The 24084-nt window shown below is 39.8% G+C and overlaps 1 protein-coding gene across 1 annotated transcript in view; it reads right to left on the bottom strand.

Annotated features, from left to right (window-relative positions):
* MAP3K15 (mitogen-activated protein kinase kinase kinase 15) overlaps positions 1-24084 on the bottom strand; it is a 1833462-nt gene that overhangs the window by 313226 nt on the left and 1496152 nt on the right. The window contains exon 19 of the mRNA XM_044072272.1: positions 12-169. Within this exon, the coding sequence (XP_043928207.1) occupies positions 12-169 (158 nt within the window). The remainder of the gene's footprint in view (positions 1-11; positions 170-24084) is intronic.

The raw sequence follows: 24084 nt of genomic DNA, 5'->3' as shown, positions 1-24084 counted from the left end.
GAAAAAATTACCTTAAACATAGCTGCTTGGGGATCCCCTAATTCATGAAATGGTGGCTTTCCTGTTGCCATCTCAATAACTGTACATCCAAGAGACCAGATATCAGCGGGGGCACCATATCCCCGTGGCCCTTTGTCAATAATCTCTGGGGCCATATACTGCAATGTGCCTAGAAGGAAAAGAAAAAAAAAATACTAGAAAGTGAGGAGGAAAACTTCCGTGTTCCATTCTTTTCATAATAGACGTGTTTATTTCCATTTCCTTTCATGTTATTTACAGGTTCATAGGGTGAGAGCAGCAGCCATCTAGAAAATTTATGATCTTTATCCTACCCAAAATGTAGTCTCTTCCATATATTTTATTTATTTTATTTTACATTTGTTGACCGGGCTAGTCTAGCTGGATATATGTCCATTTTCAGTAGAGGCCCGGGGAGAAAAGCTCCATTGGTTATTACAAGTTTAAACAGAGATAGGCAATACAAGGTTATAATTTATAAACAGAAGTAGATAATACAACTTATTACAGGTATTATGACAGGAGCAAAAATCAAAAAGTGTAATAAAAAAAAAATTTTTTTTTGTGGATTACAATAGTCATACAGTATATTTGTGAAAACATATATATGCATAGATGTTATGAAAAGGGAAAGCTATCAAGGAAACAGGGAGAAGAGAAAAAAGAATTATGGAAGAAGAAAAGAGAGAGAGAGAGAGAGAGAGGAGGAAGGAAAGTTAATCTGGGTTAGTGCAGGAGCAAAGACAGTGTTTATTGAGATACATTTTCAGTTGTCTTTTAAAAAGTGGGAGAGAGGTTAAAGATGAGATATCAGAGGGTAGTTTGTTCCATATTTTTCCAACAGAGTTGGAAAAGAGGCAGTCACCTGCAGAGTTATTGGGTTTAGTAGTATTGATCAGTAGTTTGTTTGAAGAACGTAGATGTTTCAGGTTACTGTATGGTGAAATGAGGTTAGAGAGTATTGGTGTTTTAGTAGGCTGGTATAGGATCTTGTGAGCTATTAAGAGCTGTTGAAGTATGAACTGGTTAGGAAGTTCAAGCCAACCTAGTTGTCTTAGATTCAGGCAGTGATGAGTTCTAAAAGGGGATCTTGTAGCAAATCGAGCAATATTGTAATAAGATGTTGCTAGTTTCTTGAGGTTGTTTTTGGAGAGATTAGTGTATATGGGGGAAGCATAGAGAAGAGTAGAGATTAGGTGAGATCTAGCTATGGTGGTCCTTGCCACAGGTGTAAGGAAGGGTTTGATTCTGTATAGGGATCCTATTTTTTTATTAACTAATTTTATTGGGTTGTATATGTGAGAGTCAAAGTTGAGATTATTGTCAATAGTTATTTCTAATAATTTAGTGGTTGAGTCAGGAGAAATGAGAGTACCGTCAGTGGAAGTGAGAGTGAAGTTTAGTGGGGTGGACTTACGGGTAGGTGAGAAGAGTAACAGTTTGGTTTCCTTGGGGTTAAGGAGTAGGCAGCGGTATGAGAACCATTGTTCTACAGTGATAAAAGCTTTTTGGGTAAGAGACTGGAGTTCAGTTTGAGAGGTAGCTGTGCAGATTATAGTAGAATCATCTGCATATTGTATGCAGGTAGTGTTTGGGATAGCTGATTGCAGGTCATTAATAAAGATAGAAAATAGAAGGGGGCCTAGGATAGAGCCTTGAGGTACACCTAAAGAGATAGGAAGGAGATTAGATAGTGAATTTTTCCAGAGTACTGCCTGCTGACGGTTTTCTAGGTAAGATGTAAACCAAGTTAAGGAAGGAGGGTCAAGTGAGAGAGATTTTAGTATGTGCAGAAGAAGTTTATGAATAACCATGTCAAAAGCTTTAGATAAGTCAATGAAGACTGAAGATGATAGATTATTATTGTTGCGGTTACAGTTGATGGAGTTTGTAAAGGAGAGTAAAGCAGTGGTGGTGCTGTGGGAAGGTCTGAATCCATGCTGACAGTTAGCAAGTAGGTTGTTATGGAGAAGGTGGTTAAGTAGTTGTTTATGGATACATTTTTCCATGATTTTAGCTATAGGAGATAGAAGTGCTATGGGGCGAAAGTTAGAGAAGTCAATGGAGTCCCCCCCTTTGTGTAGTGGGATGATATGAGATATCTTCCAGATAGAAGGGAAAATTCCTTAGTTTATAGATCTATTTATCAGAATAGAAATGGGATAGGCAATAGCTTTAGCTTTTATTTGCAGGAATTCTGAAGGAAGTTTGTCTGCAGAGGGGGTGGTGGGTTTTAGTTTTTGGAGCAGTGATGAGATAAAGGAAGTAGAAAGTGGTTGTAAGTGAAGGGAGGGAGGTGGATTTGAAGTAGGTAAGAGTAGCTTAGAGGTGTTGGGAGATAGGTGACAAGCAACAGTTTGGATAATATTAGTGAAGAAATAATTAAAGTCATTAGCTATTTGTGTGGGATTCTCTGGGTTAGAGTCTTGAGGGTTAGATGTAATAGATGGCCTGGGGATAGAAGATTATTAATACTGGCCCAGAATTTTTTAGGTTCCTTTTTGGAGGTTTGTTGTAATTGAAGGTAATAGTTATTTTTGTCTGTCAGGATGGCTTTTTTTGTACTGTTTCTAAGCTCTCTGAAGTTTTGGCAGTCAGTTAGATTCTTAGTGGTATGCCATTTAGCCCAGGATTTGTTTCGGAGAATGATTTTTTGCATAGTATTGTTGGTCAGCCAGGGTGCTGCTTTAGCTTTGGTTCTGATGGTATGACTTGGGGCATGGTGGTCCAGGACAGATAAGAATGTGGAAATGAAGTATTCTACTGCTTCATTAAAGGGGAGGTATTTTAGTAGGGACCAATTACATTGTTTTAATTCAGCTTGAAAATGTTCAGAGTTAAATTGCTTTTTTGAATGTAATGTTCTATAAGTGGTAGGTAAAATTAGGTTGGTTTTATGTCTAATGACATACGTTAGTGAATGGTCGCATAGATCATCTGGAAGGGTACCTGATTGGTAGGTTTGTTGGAGAGTATTAGTAAGAATCCAGTCTAAGGTGGTTTCATTGTTGTTGGTTTTATTAGTTCTGGTAGGGCTATTAATGAGTTGTGTAAAGCCATATAGGTTTATATGGGAGGTGGGGTTTGTACTATTACAGGAATTCCAATCAATATTGAAGTCGCCTAGAACTAATGTTTCTTGAGGGAGGTTGGTGGAGAGCTAACTAAGGATACATTCTAGAGTATTAATGTTATTTCCTGGTGGAAGATATACACAAATGATATTTGTGGCTTTACTAGTGTTGACTTAAAGTTTGGAGCTGATTACTTCGGCATTATTATCTAGGGGAAGATTCAGATTTATAGTACTAATTTGTAATTGTGCTTTGTGGAGAATTGCTACTCCTCCACCCTTTTTGGCTGTGCGGTCAAGTCTAATAATATTATACCCGGGTGGGGTAACTTCACTGTCTTTAATGGTAGGTTTTAGCCATGTTTCAGATAAACATAAGATGTCAAATTGGTGGAGTTTTAGAAGGGCATGGACGTGAGTAATTTTATTACAAATGCTTCATATATTGAGATGAGCTATAGAGAGAGAGTTGGTAGATGATAGAGAAGTAGTTTGGTTTTATTTTTTCTAGCCATTGGTATTGGTGTGGTGTGGGCCAGAGTTAGGATGAATATCCCCATCCAACAGTGAGTGGAGGAGTTAAAAATATTTAGGCTGGAGAGGTTTATAGAAGCAGTCAATTAGTTTTCTAGATTTTTGGTTGCTTAACTTAAAGTGTGCTAGTCTGTGGTATTTGGCTAGTAGGTACTTGGGTTTAGTAGTGAGATTTAAGAAGGTTGGAGAGAAAGGTGATGCAGGTGTAGAAGTGTGTATGGAGGGAAAGGCAAGAGTAGAGTAAAGTGGGTGTTCATAGGAGGTTAAGAGAGAAGTAGTTACAAGAGGAGGTAAAAGTGATAAGCAAATAAGTAGTTGAGGTTGTGAAGGGATGAATGATGTATGCATTTTAATGATTGGGGAGGTGAGAGAGAGGATGAGAGGTAGATTGTAAGTACAGATGAGAAGTAGTAGTGTGACTTTAAGTAATAGAGGAGGAGGTAGGTTAGTTAATTAGTGGGTGTGATGTGAATTAAAAGTGGTTGGGCCAGTTAATGATGAGCTTTGTCTGATTGGAGTGTGTCTACTAGTCATATAAATGTAGGAATACTGGGGGCGGGTGGGAATTGGGGGCAGGGTAGGGGAGCGGAGTGAGCCCGAAGGGCGAACGGAGCTGGTAGAGACAAGAGAGCAGAGTGTGGAGGAAGACTATCAGCAAAGTATCAGAAATTCAGCAGGTAAGTCTGAGAGTGGAAGAATGTAGACGCAGGTTCAGAGGCTAGTAGAAAGAAGGTCGGGGTGTTAGAGGAGAGGAAACTTATAAGGATGCCTGGTACAAGGAAAGAAGGTATATAGGTGAGACTGAGAAGGCTAGGAACAGAGTAATGAAAACTGGGAACAGGGTTAAGAAGGTAAGGGATTTAGAAATATGGTAGGAATTACAGTGCAAAAAGCTATGATTAAGACGGCTCCTAGTGGCCTGACACTATGAAGCAATGGAGAGATCCCCTGCTAGATTTGATAGTCTGAAGGGAAGTAAGGATGAACAAGACAGAGAAGGAAGGGGAGTAAGAAGAAGCTTAGATAAAATACAAGACAGAAAAGAAAGGCTGATAAGAGGGTTTGGCTGCTGGCAAACCTGCCTGAGAGGCTTGGTTATCCTAGCAAGAGTCTTAACATTTGTTAAGTATTAGTTCATTTGTATCGGTGTCAATACATACTTTCACTGCATTTACAAAAGGAAAGTGTCTCTTTGGGAGCTGTTAGGTTTTTTTCTTTACTTTGCCCTATTGTTCAATGGCGTCCAGCTGGGAAAAAGCAGGTGTTTCGAGCAGAGACTGACTGGAACACAGTGCTAGTAATATATACATATATATATATATATATATATATATATATATATATATATATATATATATATATATATATCTATATAGAGAGAGAGAGAGAAGGTAGTAAGGCAGACAGTACAAAAAATAGAGAGCAGGTATGAATGTTTCACAAGCATAATTACAGTAAACAACAATACTTTGTAGTAGTCTTGAACCTCTACAACTCTTATAGTATCAGATACTGCTATAAATTCAGAGCAATATATAACTTAATCAGTAGACTAAATTCAGATAAAAGGAGCTGTAATAATAACAAGGGAAAAAAATCATTTAGTTAACAAACAAATCATTTTACTATATCAGTAATATTGTATAGTTTCAAGTATCCCTTATAAGTCATTATAATTTAGGGTTAATACTGTGGAGGACTTAGAAAGGATTCAGATACAGTTTTAAATTCAGGGCCATGCCTAACTTAAACAGTAAAATGGGTTTAGAAATAAAGGAACTGTAGAATAACTATAGGAAAAAATACCTTAGTTGACGGACAATGCTATTCAGTGTATCACTATTAAGTATTAGTTACAAATATCCCTTATGCGTCACAGTAGTATAGGGTTAATACTATGCAGGACTTAGAGAGGGTGCAGAACATGTTAGAAAGTTCAGTGGTAAGAGAGCCGCTTGATTGCAGTCCACTATGCGCGTCATTTAGATGGCTGAGCAGTTTACAAAAAAATTCCTTGTACCCAAGATTATTAAGGCTAGGAATGTACAGGGCCAAAAGATATGGAGCTAGGTGCCCGTTACTCAATAAATAAATGGATTCTGCTCATGGAAAATGGTTAATTTAAACATCACAATGATTAGAAGGAAAGAAGCTTTAAAACCAACAAGAGATAGGTAGTACTGATTAAGAGGAGGTGACTATTAGTGGCTAAAGAAAGTTCAGCTTAGAATGTGGAGGGTTACAGTAGCAAGCTCCAGGGCCGTTAGATACAAACCAGGCAGGCACCTCGTATCAATGGATGGTAAGGTATAAAGGGTAACTGGCATACTAAAAAGGGTAGCGACATTCTTTCCTGGTTAGTACACTGATCATATAAATCAGATTAAAAGCATTCATGAAGCTATAAAGCTTTAATTCCAGTTTGGCACGGAATGCAGCTACTGTGTAAGTCTAAGCGTCTTTGTGCCAAATAATACGAGCTATAATTATCAAGAACTTATAAACACTGTGTCATTAGATATTATTTATGCAAAGGAACTGATATAATCCTAATACATAAAGCACACGATATCAGGGTTTCTAAGTAAAGGACAGCCCTACAATAGTAGGAATGCAGGATGAGTAGCACGTGACAAACGCTATAGTGGTACTAAACAAACAGAAAGGGCTCAACCAGTTAAATGAGTGTAAACACTACATACAGTAAGAGTAGTAAAACATTTTAACAATCAGTCAAGCCTCTATTATAGCCTACACAAAACAACGTGTTGTTAATGTCTGCAATTTACACCAACAGCCAAAGCCGCGAGCTAATATTTAAGCAGCAGATCAGTATGGATGATTAGGGTTACATTAAAGAACATACAACTTCAAACATGAGAAAAGGTAGCATAACATAACATTGATTACAAGCAGTATGTGAGAAAATGTACCATCAAGGAATGCTCAATTACCAACATCGTGCACAACACTGTGTTTGTGTCAGTGTTTGTAACAGTTTATCAAGTCACGTAGCAGTAAAAAACATGTAAAACAGTTTAAAGTATGGTATAACATTAAAGAACATTCAGCAGGTATGGAGCAGAAGCCACGAGATGAACAGATGAAGGACAGATAGGAGGTAGGAAGGGATAAGGTTAAGGGGAGGAGCTTAGTGAGACGAGGTAGTAGAATACATGGGGTTACAGAGAAGGTAGATATGAAGATAAGCAGGATAAGATAAATAAGTGGGAAAGCAGCGAGAGTAGATAAGATGATAGGCAAGATAAGGAGAGGTTTGTGTGTGTGGAGGATGGTGTGTGTGTGTGTGTGTGTGTGTGTGCAGTAGAAGCAGGAAATTCAAAATGGATTCACTTTATATCCTCGAAATACTGAAATATCAAAATTCAGTATTTCTAAGCTATAAAATCGAATTTTTGAAACCACAAAAACTTAGAACTGCGAAATTCAAAATCTCGCACACCTGAGATTTTGAATTTCATGCTTCTACTGCACACACACACACACACACACACACACACACACACACACACACACACACACACACACGCACACACACACACCATCCTCCACACACACAAACACAAGCATTCTACTACATAAAAGCAGGGGGGCTGCAACCCCCACACCCCCATACATAAATATTCTCACTCTGAGGTTGCACTACACACACACACAAAACACCACCACACAAGCTACATTCTCCTCACACACACACATCACAGCAACAAAACATACTGACACACACCAGAGCCCCTACCCAAAACCCTTAACATACACACACTTACCTGAATCCATAACCACAGCGAACCTCAGAAGTACGAAATTCAAAACCGGCAGTATTCGAGGTTTTGAATTTCGCGCTTCTGAGCTTTCGCTGTTCTCAGGATTCCACTTTATGGGCTCGAAATACTGAGTTTCGATATTTCAGTATTTCGAGCTTCTAAAGTGAATCCATATATATATATATATATATATATATATATATATATATATATATATATATATATATATATATATATATATATATATATATATATATATATATATATATATATATGGGTCTACCTTATGTGCTCGAAGTCCGAGAATATCGAATACGATATTCCCGACACGAGTACACCAAAAGCGCAAAACATCGAAAATGTAAACGGAAATCTCCGTAGGTGAACTATGGTTCGATCCATATGCATTCGAGCTATTAAGCTTTCGAGGTCCTAAAATATATATATATACATATATATATATATATATATATATATATATATATATGTAGTTATATATATATATATATATATATATATATATAGCTATATATAGATAGATATATATAGATAGATATATATAGCTATATATATATATATATATATATATATATATATATATATATATATATGTATATATATATATATATATATATATATATACCTATGCTACTTTTGATGTTGACTGATGTTAATAATATACTACTTTAACAAATGTAGGCAGCCTATTCTATCTTAAAAAAACTATTAGAGGATGGAAACACATTACAGTTTTCACTAGAATTTTTAATTACAAGGGGACAGTCTTCTCTTCTAGTGGAGACTGAATACCTTACACACTAAAAAAATAGTATTTCAGAGCAACTGATCCTTAATTGCTTTCTATGTGAAATGCAGGTCACCATGAAGTAGCCTACAGCCCCCTGAAAACAGCCACAGGAATCTTATATGTCAGTATAAGGATCAGATGACACATACCAAATCATCAGTTAGGAAACTCCCTCTGCATGCCCTGTAATCTTCTCAAGTCATATAGTTTTGGGGAAAAAATAACATAGTCCACTGTAATAATTATGAGATTGCACTACAAAACATAATAACTATTGGAAGTGGATCAGTACTAATGAGATCACATGATCAGACACATGGCAGGGAAACAATTTTACACAATATGAAGGCATTTGTTCCAAACCTCACAATAAAAGGAGACAAACAAACAAAACAGTGCAACAATCTGAAAGAATTCCTAGAGTACTCTGCTTGGACAAGTCATACCACAACAGAGAACACACTGCCAATTAATCTACTATCTTCCAGATTGCGGTCATAGACTAATTCACATCACATAGGTTATAGGTCCTTAAGTTCATAGTTGTACACTAGGCTAATGACCATGGGGGCCTTTTTAACCTTAGCTATGTAACCTAAGTACATCTGACACATTTTGGTACCCTAAGGCTATTTTAAGGGATTTATGTAGGCTAGGGCTGGGGTAGTCAATATACAGGTTGCTTCTGTTCATTACCACATAGGCATTTACTCCTCTGTCAAATAAGGCATTAATAAATCCTTTGTGGGGTATCAGGTCAAAGGTATTCTACACCCAGGTATATTTAATATTCACTGATTGATTTATTTACATTTGTCAACCAGTAACTCCCAACCCAGTGGAGTTGTGGGTGAAAAAAAATCCAACAAGTGACAAAAAATTATAAACACAAGTAACAGTAATCAATGAAAATGAAACCACAAACAATAAGTTAATAGATTACTCATGCTTACCCTGTACAACAGAAAAAGAAAAACTAGGCTAGGCAAGACGTGTGTTTGTGTACGTATATACACACACACATATATATAGATATATATATATTTTTTTTTTTAAAGCCTTCATTTCAATAATTAAATACAATGTGATGAGAAAAAGATGGTTTGATGTCACATAACAAATATGCATCTGAAAAATTAAAGGAAATAGGGGAAACAACCCTAGTATGTAAAACGTATTGATGAAGGTGAAATCCAAAGAATAAAATTCATGAACACTGGATGCACAGTTGTGATATCTCAGAATTTTAGCGAACTACAGAAGAAGACCCAGAAAATAACTAATGTTGGAGGGTATGCATAGGGGACCAAAAAAAGAAAAGAAAATTAAGAAATGTATTTATAAAGCATTTGGGGCAATACATTGGAAATGTAGGAGACCAGAAGATGAACAGAACTTGAGGATTAGCAACTGATGTTTTAGTCAATGAAATTCCGAGATACCAGAACTGCATATTCAATGCTCCTAAATTTTATTCCTCGGATTTGAACACTTTTGTTTTAGAAATATGGCCAAGATTAATGCAAATATTATACCAGAAGCTTGTTTGCTCATTTGATACAATGCAGAGATCACGTCAAATGACCACAAAAGCTTCTGTCCACTGTCAAACTGAGGATGAAAGAGGGAGCATAAGCTGGTGAAACTCTATGGGTTGGATTCACAGACACCTGCACTATGTGTACATGATCTGTATTCAAGAATATCCCTACCACATGTTTTTGTGCTGTCTATTAGCCTAAGTATGAATCTCACTCAATATTTAAGGTTACAAGAAAGTCAGTAGAAAAACTAAAGTTAGGAGGAAGAAGATGGGATTATGCTTGCATTGTCTATTCACTCAGAATGGTCTACACTTAGTGTAGGTATTAATGAATCTAGTATCACGTGTTTCCATGCTTTTCAAGGTTCATAAGTAACATACAAAAGTTATCGGCAGCAGTCTGTCAACTAACAATCTCCCCACGATTTTGGAAAGGTTGGAGATTAGCCATATTAATCAATACCTGCCTAGGTCATTTGTATCAGTGGCCTTCTAAACTGGGAAAGTATTTGTGGTTTTCTGTAACTCTGGATCACATCTCTCTCTGAGTAATTTGTTTAACAACTCCTCTAGCAGTGGAGCTGTCAGGAAATCTTTCAAACTCCTGCTGAAGTATCCAGGATTATGACCGGTCCCTTGCTTTAATAATCTTTAAATGTGTCCAGAATCTTTTTCAATGTGTCTATACTGAAAGATGGGCCAATGGCTTTACCCACCTCCATAACATAACCAGAGTGTAGGAGTAGTCAAAATCAACTGTCAACCAAACTTTCAAGCTTTGACAGACTAAATCCTATTTGCCCTCTTATTTCTTCAGAAAACGGAGAATACAAACTACAAACCACTGCAGAGATTGAAAAGACAAAGATTTACTAAATTAAACCAGTCTAATTTTGTAATTGGAATGTACTTTGGTATTTTATGTAATAAATTATCAGAAAACAATGTTTCAGAAGTTTTAATTTTTGCTGTCAAACACAGTAAATATGAAAATGTCAAGACTCTTTGGCAAATATGGGACAACATATAAATGCTTATTAAAATATGCCAGCCTATTATGTGTCTATAAGCCTACAAAATGAAAAGGAAACTGTTTCTTGTCAGAGTTTTTATAACTGACATTTGAATGAATTACTTATTAAATACTTCCTGTTTTCGCTGCATTTTTCCTGATGGCAGAAGTGGACAATAAACCTATTTGGTCTGCCCTTTAAATACACTCTCCATTCAACCTCCCCTCCTTTCCTGCACCTCACCAGTTCATAGTTTACATTTAGTAGTTTCATCTTGGTTTACAGCTGCTTTTGGCTGTTGCTTTAAATGCTGTTTTGCAGAATAGATGACTTAGACTTAGCAGTCATGCAGGTGTAATTCCTGACATTTGAAACTATATTTCAAGTATATTGTACTTCTCATATATTTGTATTTTACTGTTAATTCTATTTCTGGATATACTCCTGATGTTAAATCTGCAAGTGATTTGAAAACCAAACAAAATTATGATTTATTTTCATGTTACAGTCTCATTGCCATCTCAGTTTTTCCTTATTACTACAACCACAAAATGTCAGCTTGGGTACTGGCAGTGATTTACATACATCGACAAAACATTTTGGGGAATCCATAAACACCATAATTCTTTAAAGGAATAGATACATGCATTACGATTTTACTAGTAGATCATCACGCGCGTTAATTTTCAAAAAAGGGTGTTCCCCTGGTGAGACATAGCTGACCAATTCTTTTACTAGGATGTAACACTCCACCTGTTGTTGTACTTAGCATGTAAAAATATTATCTTATACACTAATGTAGGTATTGTGGATTCAGTCTTTCATGATGTTTTGTCAGGAGTTTTCAGCTTCAAGGACATTTTCAAGGAGCAGTGTTTATTAACAAATTTAATGGAAAATTTTCACAAAACACTATAAAATTTGATGTGATATATGGTAATAAGATTATTCCCATCAGTAAGGGTGTGGTTATGCAAATTTTCCTATGGAAAGAGTGACAGTACACTTAAATGTATAGTATTTTAGGCCTGTTTTAGTTTTTACTTAGACTAATGAATTGATTACATGATAAGAATCTTTTTCATTTTTCCAATTTGCAGATCTTTACAGTTGGACTGTAATTCTGATTCTGGGGTCACAGATATGCAGATTCTGTAGATTTAATTTGTGAGTTATCGGTACTCTACAAAACGTATAAAGCTGCAGTAAGGTATATTAATTAAGGATATTATATTAACTTTAATATTTATAAATGAAATAGGGAACTAATTTGAAATGTGTAGAATAGTGTGTGTGCGAGAGCATGTGTCAGGCTTAACTTCAGTTTCAAGCTGTGGTTTAAGGTAAAAATCATAATGTTCTATGTGCTTGGTATCGGAAGAGAATTAGGACATGATTTTGGTGTCCATTTCTTAAAGACCTGTAAATACAGATAGAAGTACATGTAATAAAGAGCTACTGCTGCATAGTTTTTCATTGCTTTAGGCTAAATGTTAATAAGGTAAATGAAGTGATAACTGTCTGTGTGCTGCTGTTAATCACCTATTCACTTTTAACTTCCCCGGCATTTGCTAAACAGGTTAAGGATTACACCTGAGCTAGAAAATCCTAGTTAGGGGCTAATAATACACTAATAATTACGTAAGTGTATGTTTTAGCTCTCTAAAGCTATATATCTGTTCTGTGTATCTCTTCATTTCTCTCTCTGTAGTTCGTTCATCTCACTCTCCATCTACGTGTGTATATGTATACATTTACATATATGTGTGTGTGTGTGTGTGTGTGTGTGTGTGTGTGTGTGTGTGTGTGTGCGCGCGCACGTAGATAGATACACACATATGTGACTCAAGTGCAAGGCAGAATAATGTCAGTCTGGATATTTCAAAAATCAAAGTGTAGTTCATCTATAACAACAGTAAATTTATACTTTTTAAGGAACTTGTGCAGAAATTGAAGGCTCTTGCACCTCTGCAACTGGGACCCCTGCACTCCTCTTACTTCTAGGTATATACTGACCCCAAGACCCCTGTACATCAGAGTGGGGAGTGAATCTGAAATGTCTCTATATTTCCACATTAACACTATAATTTTCACTGTTACAAGGATCACAATTATGATCCTCAAATTTTCAACAGGTGCGTAAACGTGCATATAAAGAAAAGGAAGAAAGGATCAGACAGGAAGGGCAAAACGCTAGTACGGAAGGGATTGGTGTACTCAGGAAGCTGGCCATTTACATGGGTAAGGAAGCTTTGGTGAGGCACGGGATCTGCAGTCTGCTGGAGAAATGAGAATATTTCAAGGGGAAAATAAGAGCTAGAGGTGGTAGTGGACTGGACAATCACATTAGAAAAGGTAGTATGGTATTGGACAGGTGGCCAGCATTCAGAATGGAGTGGGAAAATGTAGGGGGTAGAAGGGTAATACAGGTAAGAAGGACAGCAAAAAGTTAGGTGACTGGACAAAGGGGCAGAAGCAGTCATGAAAGACCGGACAAGGAGAAGAAAGCCAAGGTGGGGGCAAATGCAGATGGCAGTAAGAAGTGATGAGGTCAAGTTAGAACCAAAGTTTCTCATGTAGGAGTCAATATGACATGACAACATAATGGAAATGGACATCAAGAAGATCTCAGCTAGTTGGGAGGGAGACAATGGAACAGAAAAGGGGACGGGCTACTAGAAAGAGTACAATAAGCATAGAAGAGGGAGAAGGGAAGAGCAGGGGGTGGATGGCTGTGAACATGTGGTAAGGATGTCAGTGGAGTAAAACTGAAGGGGAGTGTAACATACATGAGGGGTAGAGATAGGGAGTAAGAGTGAAAGATATGAAAGTGAGATTTGGAACAAAGAAGATGGTTATTGTATTTGGAGACTCATTCACAATGGGATTAAGAGCTTTATCATGGTACAGAGATGATATCATGTTGCAGTGAAATTAAACTCAGGTCTTACAGTTAGTAATACACAGGAAGAGGTAATGAAGACAGCCATAAAGGAGAAGAGGTCTATGCATGTTCTGGCAGCCATGATAAGGGAGGGGGTGTATACTGTACACAGGCACAAAACACTTGTCAAAGAAGAGAGCTGATGCAGTAATGGCTAAAGCCAGAAAAATGGCATAGACAGATACAAGTAGAGGTGATGGAGGTAGCCTTATCAAAAGTGATACCTCTGCCACCAACCAGAGCACCGATAATGAAAAGGTTAGGAATATAATGACCAAGATCACAATGTCGAACTACAGCAGTGTACAAAGGACAATGGTTTGAGACTAAAATGTGGCAGTTTATGATTGTTTCACACCAGTGCAAATTACTGCAGTTGGGCACAATTGCCCTGATATGAAATATCACCTAGGGGAGTGCAATGAAACGTAAAAGAGCACAGAAAGTATCTGTGGTTGTTAATTACACCTGCATGAGACTGCTACATGCAGAGTAACACAGCAGTAAACTAAATGTGGGAGTGTATTGTCAAGATCCCACTAGGATTGGCCATTTTGGGCCATTTCCTGTCTTTTCCAGCCCCCTGCTATAAAGCACGCTTTAGCGCGATTTAGCGTGGAGCTGCTACCGTTGCACACTAGGGCAGCGCCGGTTAAGCAGGTTTAAACTATTCGGGCTACCTAAAGTCCACTCTTCAAATTTTCCCTTAAAACTACCTTCCTCGAACTATACTACTGATCTAATTAGCGTATCCTATAACTAAAAAGATCATCTCTACTTGACTCCAAGTAGACTATTCTCTATCTGTTAAACCTAGCACTTGCTCCTACAGTACTTATTACCTTGATACGGCACTCTTATAGATAGCACCCCAAAAAGGCAAACCCCCATTTCTCGGTCACCCACGTACCCCGGAATCTCTTTTAAAGCCTTCTTGTCTAATCCTTCTAGCATGTCGAGGGATCAGTTGCTAGTGTCCTCTCCTGCTCAGCTGGTGAACCTGGGAATATTGAGGCAATGTTACAATTGCCTCATGTACACAGACAACCCTCTCCTCCTCCTACAAAACACAAATACATGCGAGAGATGCAACTATACGGCCAAACTGGAGGCTGAGCTCTCTCAACATAGGACTGGCAAGACCAGTCAGGAGGAGAAGGTTACCACACACACTATAGACCCAGTCTCACATAGTACCATCACAACCTCAAATCATACACATAAACACAGAAAGACATACTCGGAGGCTCTGATCAAAAATCTACCAAAACAGCAGAGACCACCAAAGCAGACACCCAAACATCCACCACCTCAGAACACAACACCTGCAACACATAGACCTCACAGTCAGAGTGTCAAACAGTCACAGCCCTTAAGGCCAAACACAATGCCAGACACACTAGTCATTGGTGACTCCATAGTCAGACACACTGACGTCCCGCTCACCAGACTGAGTAAGGAGAAGGTCGCAGTAAGCTGCCTGTCGGGCGCTAGAATCCGCCACATAACGCAAGCACTCAGGTCTCTCAACAGCAGGTACAAATACGACTCAGTCATTGTCCACGCTGGTGTAAACGACCTGAGACGTACCTCCTTGGACTACATGAAAAGAGGCATTGAGGAGCTCTCTGATTATGTAGCCCAGGCAGGTATGACCCTGACCTTGAGCAGTATCCTACCTTCACCAAGAATGATGCCACAATACAGAGATAAGATGATCAGCTTTAACAATTGGCTTAAACTCTGGTGTCATTCAAAGGGGATCCAATGTCTGTCTGCCTGGGATGACATGCTGGACAAGCCACGCTGCTTCACAAGGGACGGCTTGCACCTGTCACCCTGGGATTCGGATATTGGCAAAGGCTCTTGCCACCCCATAGTGCCTTTTTAGGCAAGGCTCAAATTCTAAACCTACCACCCTAGAACACAAAAAGGAAAAAACTAAGGGTAATGCTGCTCAATGCCAGAAGTCTAAATCTCAAAATGCACGCACTCGAGGCCCTTCTCAGTATGGAGAACATCGATGTCTGTGCTGTGACAGAAACCTGGTTCAAGGCTCCTGAGAGCACCCCAGCACTATCAGGTTTTACCTCATATCATGCGTTCCGGCCCCAAAATCCGGACAATACCAAGAAAGGAGGCGGTATCCATATTCATCAAGGACACCCACACCTCAAGACTGGTGGCAACGCACGATGCATCGGAGACCATCCAGGTGCAATTAACCATAGGCAAGACTGCTCTGCAAATTGTAGCATGTTACAGGCCACCCTCACAAACTCAGGAACCTCACATGGCCTTCCTGAAAACACTAGAGGATAAATGTATCACCAAACACCATCATAGTAGGTGACTTCAATTACCCTAATATAGACTGGGAACACTACTCAAGCCCAAACACCCTAGCCCAAAAGTTCCTGGAATTCATAAACTCAAATGCCATGGAACAACTAGTCACCATCCCACAAGAGGAGAAAACATACTTGATCTCATCATCACGAACATGGGAGCACAATGTTCAACACCGGAAGTATACCCCTCACTGGTGAGATCAGATCACAAACTAATCTCGCTGGAGGTCCTCATCCCACCCCCACCTGAAATAAAAAAGACCACAGTAAAGAACTTCTCGAAAGCCGACTTCACACTTCTGAAGACTAGTGTGGTCTCCTTTAAGGCCCCGAGCGTGGAAAACAGTACTCAAGCCGCTGAATCACTTACAAATGCCTTCTACCAGCACCTGCAGGACTGCATGGATAAGGCAATCCCAAGCAAAACAAAGACTCTTTGTACCAAAGGCAAGCATCCAGTCTGGTGGACCCCAGCCATAAACAAACTCTACAACAAAAGGAAAAGGCTACTACAAGATAGAGCAAAATCCTTAAAAGGTAAGACACCCTTGATCACTATAAGTAAAAAACTAAGTGCTCTCATAAAATCATCCAAAGCAAATTTTGAGAGAAAAATAGCTAAAGACTCAAAAGACAATCATAAGGCCTTCTTTAGCTATGTTAGAAACCTGGGAGGAAACTCCCAGATATGCTCAGAACTAGTTCTAAATGATGTGAAGATTACTGATCCTACAGACATTGCCAACATACTGGCTGACAGGTTCAGTGCAAACTTCTCCCCCCCCCCCAAAAGGAGAGATATCTATACCAAGCGATTGCAGCCCCCCAAACATCTCCAACGCCCAAGTGAGAACTGCTCTCTCCAAAGCAAAAAACACAGCATCCATGGGACCTGATGGTGTCCCCGGCTGTGTGCTCCACGAACTCAACGAGGAACTAAACCCACAGCTAGGACAGCTGTTTAATCATAGTCTTACCTCTGGATACATACCCAGGGAGTGGCGCACTGCAACTGTGGTCCCACTTCACAAAGGCGGTGCCTCCACCGACCCTGGAAATTACCGCCCATTAGCTTGACAAGCCTTATCTGCAAAGCCATGGAGAGGATCATAATGGACCTCATAAATAAAGACATAGGGAATTTGCAGACCTTGGATCCATCCCAGTTTGGCTTTGTCAAAGGCAGATCATGCCTTCTAAACTTGGTTGACTTTTTCAAAACAGTCACCAAAGCCATTGATGAGGGAAAGGCAGTCCATACAGCCTACCTCGATCTGGCGAAGGCCTTCGATACAATACCCCACTCGGGTATCATTGAAAAACTCATCAGCTTAAATGTTAACCCATACATCACAAGATGGGTTGAAAACTGGCTGAGTGACAGAACCCACAGGGTCAGAGTTGCTGGCGCCATGTCAGACTCAAAGCCTGTCACAAGTGGTGTACCACAGGGCTCAGTCCTGGGCCCACTCTTGTTTGGCATCTACTTTTCCGAAGTACAAGCAAACACAGGAGGGTTATGGCTGACAAAGTTTGCAGATGACTGCAAACTGGGCGCCATAGTAGAAAATGCATCTGACACAGATATCCTTCAGAAGGGTCTCACAGAAATGGATAACTGGTGCCAGAGCCATGGCCTAAAGTTAAATGCCAAAAAATGCATAGTCATACCCTTCGGGAAAAACAAGGTTACCCCTAGCTACCAAACAGGTAGCAATCCACTGAGCACAGAAGAAGTTATCAGAGACCTGGGGACCCAGGTTGATAGTAGTCTGTCATTCGACACCCATGTAGCTAAAGTAGTTAGGAAGACCTTCTACATTGCCCACCTTATCATGAAGGGATTCTCATCTAGATCAAGGGAGGTCATAGTCTCCCTATACTCATCACTCATCAGACCAATGATTGAGTACAATGCCCCATTCGGAATGTATCTGACCCAACACTTGCAGCAGCTGGAGAGGCCACAAAAGTTCCTCACCAAAAGGATAAAGGGTCTCAAACATCTGTCCTATGCTGCCCGACTGAAAGAACTCCAGCTCTATTCAGTCGCCAGCTTGCTCAGAGGTGACCTTTGCCTAACATACAAGGCCATGTCAAACCCAGATTTGATGAATATGCTTCACCTCAAAAATCTAGATCCGTCAGAGCCACAAGGCGGGAGACTTAAACCTCGACACGGCTATTAATAGGACGTGCTGGAGGGATAGATTCATCACCCAAAGACTCCCTATGCTGTGGAACAAAATCCCGGTATATGTGAGGCAGAGCACTTCGCTGGCCTTGTTCAAGAGAAATCTTGACCAATGGATGGGAGATCGCAGATATACCCCAGGGATTACCTCAGTGTCACTGCTCGACAGAGGCACAGCAAAATAATGGGTATAGTTCCCCATACTATAGGGGTGGCGTAAGCCACAAAACTATGGGCTAGGCTTGTAAATGCCCTCGGGCAGATAGCCTAGTATGAACCTATGAACCTATGAACCTAAGGAGAAGAGTAACAGGAAGTGGCAGCAGTAAACTGAATCTAGGACAGTATCCTCAAAAGAAAAGACTTCAGGAGCAAAGAAGTAATACGTTCACTTTACCAGATCCTAGTCTGGCTGTAATACTGTATGCATGTCTGGTAAAATTTCAAAGGAGAGGAATATCAAGCAGCTGAAAAGAGTCCACAGGAGAAGTACCAGAAGGACATGCAAAATGGAGGACAGATGATATGACAAGAGACTAGAGAAGTTATAGGTCTTCTGACTAAAGATGAAAAGAGATGTGGGGAGGCATGATACAAGTGCACTAATTCATGTCAAGGAAATGCAGAAATTACTTCATACAGTAAAATTACCACAATGACTTGTATCCCACTAAAAATAGACAAAGATTACACAGCTAAATTTTATCCTGGCACCATAGCATTCAGCATGAAGGCAGCTTGATTTGTGAGCTCCACAGCCCATGTGCGATACTGCCTTATTGTTTTTCATATTTCATATCTATGCATGTTTGTCCCATTGGCATTAATATATAGATTTATGGTTCATAAATATGAGAATTTAAAAGGAAAACTACTGACAGAGGCAATGCAGGACCTGGTGAAAGATGTGAGTCACAGGTTCTCCCTCAATCTAGCTAATTACTCATGTTGAAGGGGGGCTGTTTTTCCAGTGTGGATTTAGGGATGTGGTTTGCATAATGTTTAAGGTCCTTGACTCCCATGCACAAAATTCAATCCTGGTGATCGGACTCCAGTATAAAGACAGAACAGCATTCATAATCGTATCCTATGCCACACAGCAGGGTTGTGATGGCAAGAAAAATAGTGCTTTCAGGTAGCAGTTGCAGGGCCTACTAGACAAAGCAGGGCAAGATGAGTTGGGGTTGATAACAAGGGGTCTGAATGCTCATATCATGAACAGACAGAACAGGACATGAGGAATGCGTAGGTCTTCAGGGTGGAACAAAAGCTTTGGTGGTGGTGGCCAACACATGGTTCAGCAAGAGAGCCAGTCATAAGATCACATACAAGAGTGTTCAACACAGAATTACTCCTTGTAAGGGAAAGGTATTGGGTAGAATTAGAGATGGCAAAATTGTCCCCAGGACTTCAAATCATTGCAGTACTATCCAAATCAGCTTTCTCAGCTTCTTGTCACATTCTTTTTCCAAGTCTAGGAATACCCAGTTGGGCCCTTTCCTCATCTCCAACTTCTTTCCACTATCTATCTTAGTGCAAACATCAGGTTGGTTTTGCTGCATCCCAATCTGAACCTGAACTACTCATCTCCCATTTTACTTTCTACTACTCCACATATTCATTTATCAATCACCCTCTGCAGAAATGTATTCTTGTACACCTATACTAGATGCTCCAGTCATCTGAGGTATGTCTTTTTTCCATACCTCTATGAATAAACTCAGGAGCCATTTTCCCTTAACGCATGCAAAATTTTGATCATATCTGTCATAATCTAATCAGGCTTGCTACACTCCCTCTCTAAATGAAGAGGTCAAAATTAAAATCAAAACAGGTGCAGAGTGTCAGGAGCAGTTTGTGAAATAAAAATTCCAAAGAAGCTGAAAACTATACAAAACAGTGGTGCAACCACTACTTCTGTATGATACTGAAACCTGGGCAATGAAGACAGAACAGCTGAGGCAGCTAAATGTGATGGAGATGAAGTGCCTGAGATGGGTGATAGGGTGCACATTGTGGGACAAATGAATAAATCGTGATGACAGTAGAGTAGAAGCCAAAAATAGCTAAAATTGTACGGAATTTCTATTTTGGAATTAAGGTAGTTTGGGTGCAAGCGGAGAAAAGCAGAACATGGTTTGAAAAGATTTGGGAGTGACAGGAAGAAGGCAAAAGGAAATGAGGAAATCCAGCAAAAGAGATGGATGGATGGATGGATGGATTGCATGAGAGAAGACCTGCAACAGTCAGGCATGACTGTCAAAGAAGGTAGTACAGCAACACTAAATTGAAAGAGATGGTGACAGCTGACATTACATAACACCCTGACCTCCATGTAGAAAATGTTGAAAAACAGGGTTGATGACACTGATGATGACTTATATTGGAGGGGAAACTAGATATTCCTACTTCCTTAATTAATAAAGTACTTGAAGATATGGCAAAATTAAAGATCCTCCTTGCTGTTAATTAGGAGGGGATTTGGCAGTTAAGTGCCAGTTAGTTTTTTGAACTCAGTGGTCATAGTGAATGTGCAATGTATTCAGTCTGTGTATTCATCCATGCAGAGCCATACCTCTTCAATAGCAGCCCTACTAACACATATGGAGGACTTAGAAAATCATTCTTTACACAAGAACTTGCACCTTATTTTTTCACTTTGGTCTACTTGGATCTCATTTATACTGGTCTACCCCCTAGTGCCCCACATCCACACTGAGTCTACTGGCATCCTCCAACCCCCCAGGACTTGCTCTGGTGCTGCTGGGGCTGGTTATTGGGCTTACGGGTGTCCAGCAGGATTCAGCCATCTGTGCTTCTGTCCATTTTTTTTATTATTTTATATAGCTACCCACCTTTCCCTGCCCTCCCTCATGCTCACTGGTTACTTCCAAGAGCATCTCCCCTCTTTCGACCATTCCTCTTCTTAGGGAGCACCACTACTGAGAGCCTTTCCCCAGGACAGGCACAGGATGCCCTTCCCTCCCTGATGCTCCATCTGTTGCTTGCACCAAGGTCGGCTGGGCTGTAGTTAGGACTTTATCCTTCTACTTCACTGGAGTGGCTAATGACTTTCACCTTTTTGGACTAAATAAATCAACAGCTACAGGAAAACTGTCTACTTTTTTCAAGCCTCTCTACCAGAAGCTCTGAATATTGATCATCTGGTTGCCATTGAAACAGATCATTGAGCCTTAAGGCCTTGTCCTAAGCAAGGACAACAGCCTTGACAGATCATCATAAAAATTCTTGAATTTTGCAGATGAGGAGTTTCTATAAAAAGGCAAAGGAACGGAAAGAGTTTGTATTGAGAGACCAAAAGGCACACTTACATCAGGAATTTTATGGAGATGTAGTATATTATAAAAGGGTATTTACTCATGTACACATTTTAGCAAAATATATCCACCTTTTTTTTAGATTTCCAGCAGTTTTATATATCATATAGGAAAGTAAGCAACTGACTTTTGAGTCTCAAGATGAGGCTCTACATTTTCTAGAAAATAAAATGTCACTTGCTGAAGTGGCTCAACTTTTATATAAGTGTGCATCAGTCAGCAGATATCATTATCACCTAAATGACCAGATTTCCTTGTGAACAATATCAAGGTAACCAGCAGACATGCTAATTATGCTGTACTTTCTAATGGCCATTCTAATTCCCGTGCTGAATTACCTAATGAGTATAATATTGTTGATTGAGCTAATAGACTCTGACATTAAATATTGGCTCATTCTGACATTACCCTTAATGAGGTCTGTTAACACACATACGGTGACTGCACAGAATAGCCAGTTGCTCAGAAGAAGTCATTATGGGACAAAAGGACAAGTGACTGTCTTTTAAATTGCCTGCTGAGCATCTGGACGTGGACCTAGTGATGGATACACAATAATTACTTATTGAGAAAGTACAGATGTGTATACTTACCATAAATGTAGATATTCGAGTGTCTTCACTGTTGCAGTCATCACTGTAGGGTTCTTCCTGCCGGCAGGCAGCCCTCGGTCGGCCAGAATCCCAAAGTCTGGGTCCGGCATCGGCTGTGTACTCACCCTCCCTGATGTCAGAGCACCAGGGGTACAAAGCTCCCAGCCGACGCCATGTTCTCCAGTTTTTCTTGCCCCAGATGTCAGGTGCCCAAAAATGAAGGCTAAAAGTAAAACAAAAATGTAACATACATCAAACCCCATACCCTGTAGCAAATACACCTCAGAAGAAGGGTGAAGTACGGAATCACACCAATAAAAGTATAAGAGGGGACAGGAGGGTGGGTAACCCAGACTGCAACAGTGAAGACACTCGAACATCTACATTTATGGTAAGTGTACACAACTGTACTATGTTCATCGTGTTTCACTGTTGCAATCATCACTGTAGGGTAGAATCCCAAAGCTGAGATAAAGGGTGGGGTTATTGAGTAGAAGGTGCAGCTAGAAGGCCTTGCAAGACTGCAGAAGCAAAGCATGCCCTAGACTTAGAATAAAGAGGGAGATTATAGTGCTTAGAAAAAGTATGCACTGAACTCCAAGTTGCAGTTTCCAAAATATCTTTGGTAGGTACTCTCCTGAGAAAGGCAGCTGAAGTAGCAGCAGCTCTGGTAGAGTGAGTCCTAATTTTTCCTGGGATTTGCTTTCCATGATGAGAGTAACAAAATCTGATTCCATGAGCAATCCATTTAGAAATGGTCTGTTTTGAAATAGCTTTGCCTTGGGAATTTGCTGCATAAGAAACAAACAGTTGTTCTGTTTTCCTGATATCCTTGGTTCTCTCCAGGTAAAAGCGAAGCTGCCTGTGCACGTCCAAAGAATGCAAGATCCTCTCCCCCTTATTTTGTGGATTAGAGAAAAAAGTTGGCAGGTGAATAGTTTGATTTAAAGCCACTTTGGAAACCACTTTAGGCATGAAAGTAGGATTAGTCCTTAAAGACACCCTGTCTTGATGAAAAATAATATAAGGTTCCACAGCCATGAGTGCTTGTAACTTCGAGACTCTCCTGGCTGAAGTTAAAGCCAGTAGGATAACAGTCTTCCATGATAAATACTTTATATCAGATGTGGCAGCAGGCTCAAAAGGAGGCAGAGTAAGTTTTTCCAGGACATAATTGAGGTCCCAAGCAGGAATGGGTGGTGTCCTAGGGGGACTTAAATTCTTTGCTCCTCTGAGATATTGTTTCAGAAGTGGATGTGAAAAAATTGGAGGATCTGTATTGTAATGTGCAGAGATAGCTGAGGCATGTATTTTTATGGAGGAATGTGAGGATCTGATTCCTGAGCATGCATCCAGGTGCAAAATCTCTTCCATTTACCTTCATAAGATTTCCTAGTGCTAGGCCGTCTAGCTTTTAAGATAACATCCATGACGTGTTTGGAAAGGGTAGGATTAATCATAGGCCCTGAATACGCCAGGCTGCCAGGCTGAGAGTTTTGATATGAGAGTGCAGGACCTGGCCCTGATGTTGAGACAAAAGATTTGGAATCTGAGATAGAATCCAAACAGGTTCCTGGGATAGATTTATCAGTGTTGAGTACCAAAATTGTCAAGGCCAATTCGGGACTAGTAAGATCAGCTTTGGTTTGTCCTGTTTTATTTTTAATAACACCCTTGGTAGAAGAGGTAGCGGTGGAAAGGCATACCCCGAGAGGTTCCTCCAACTGAATGAGAGAGCATCCACTTTCCATGCTAGCTTGTGATATGTCCTTGTGCAAAAAGTCGGTAACTGGTAGTTGTGGGGAGATGCAAATAGATATATGTCCGAGCAGCCCCAGGCTTCTGTAATCATCTTGAATATTTGGGTGTCCAGCATCCACTCATGTGGGT

This window comes from Protopterus annectens, chromosome 5.part0, assembly GCF_019279795.1.
Source record: "Protopterus annectens isolate FY-2018-M chromosome 5.part0, PAN1.0, whole genome shotgun sequence".
Lineage (NCBI taxonomy): Eukaryota > Metazoa > Chordata > Ceratodontiformes > Protopteridae > Protopterus > Protopterus annectens.
The sequence above is the reverse complement of the archived record's forward strand: the minus strand, read 5'-3'. Positions and strand labels throughout refer to the sequence as shown.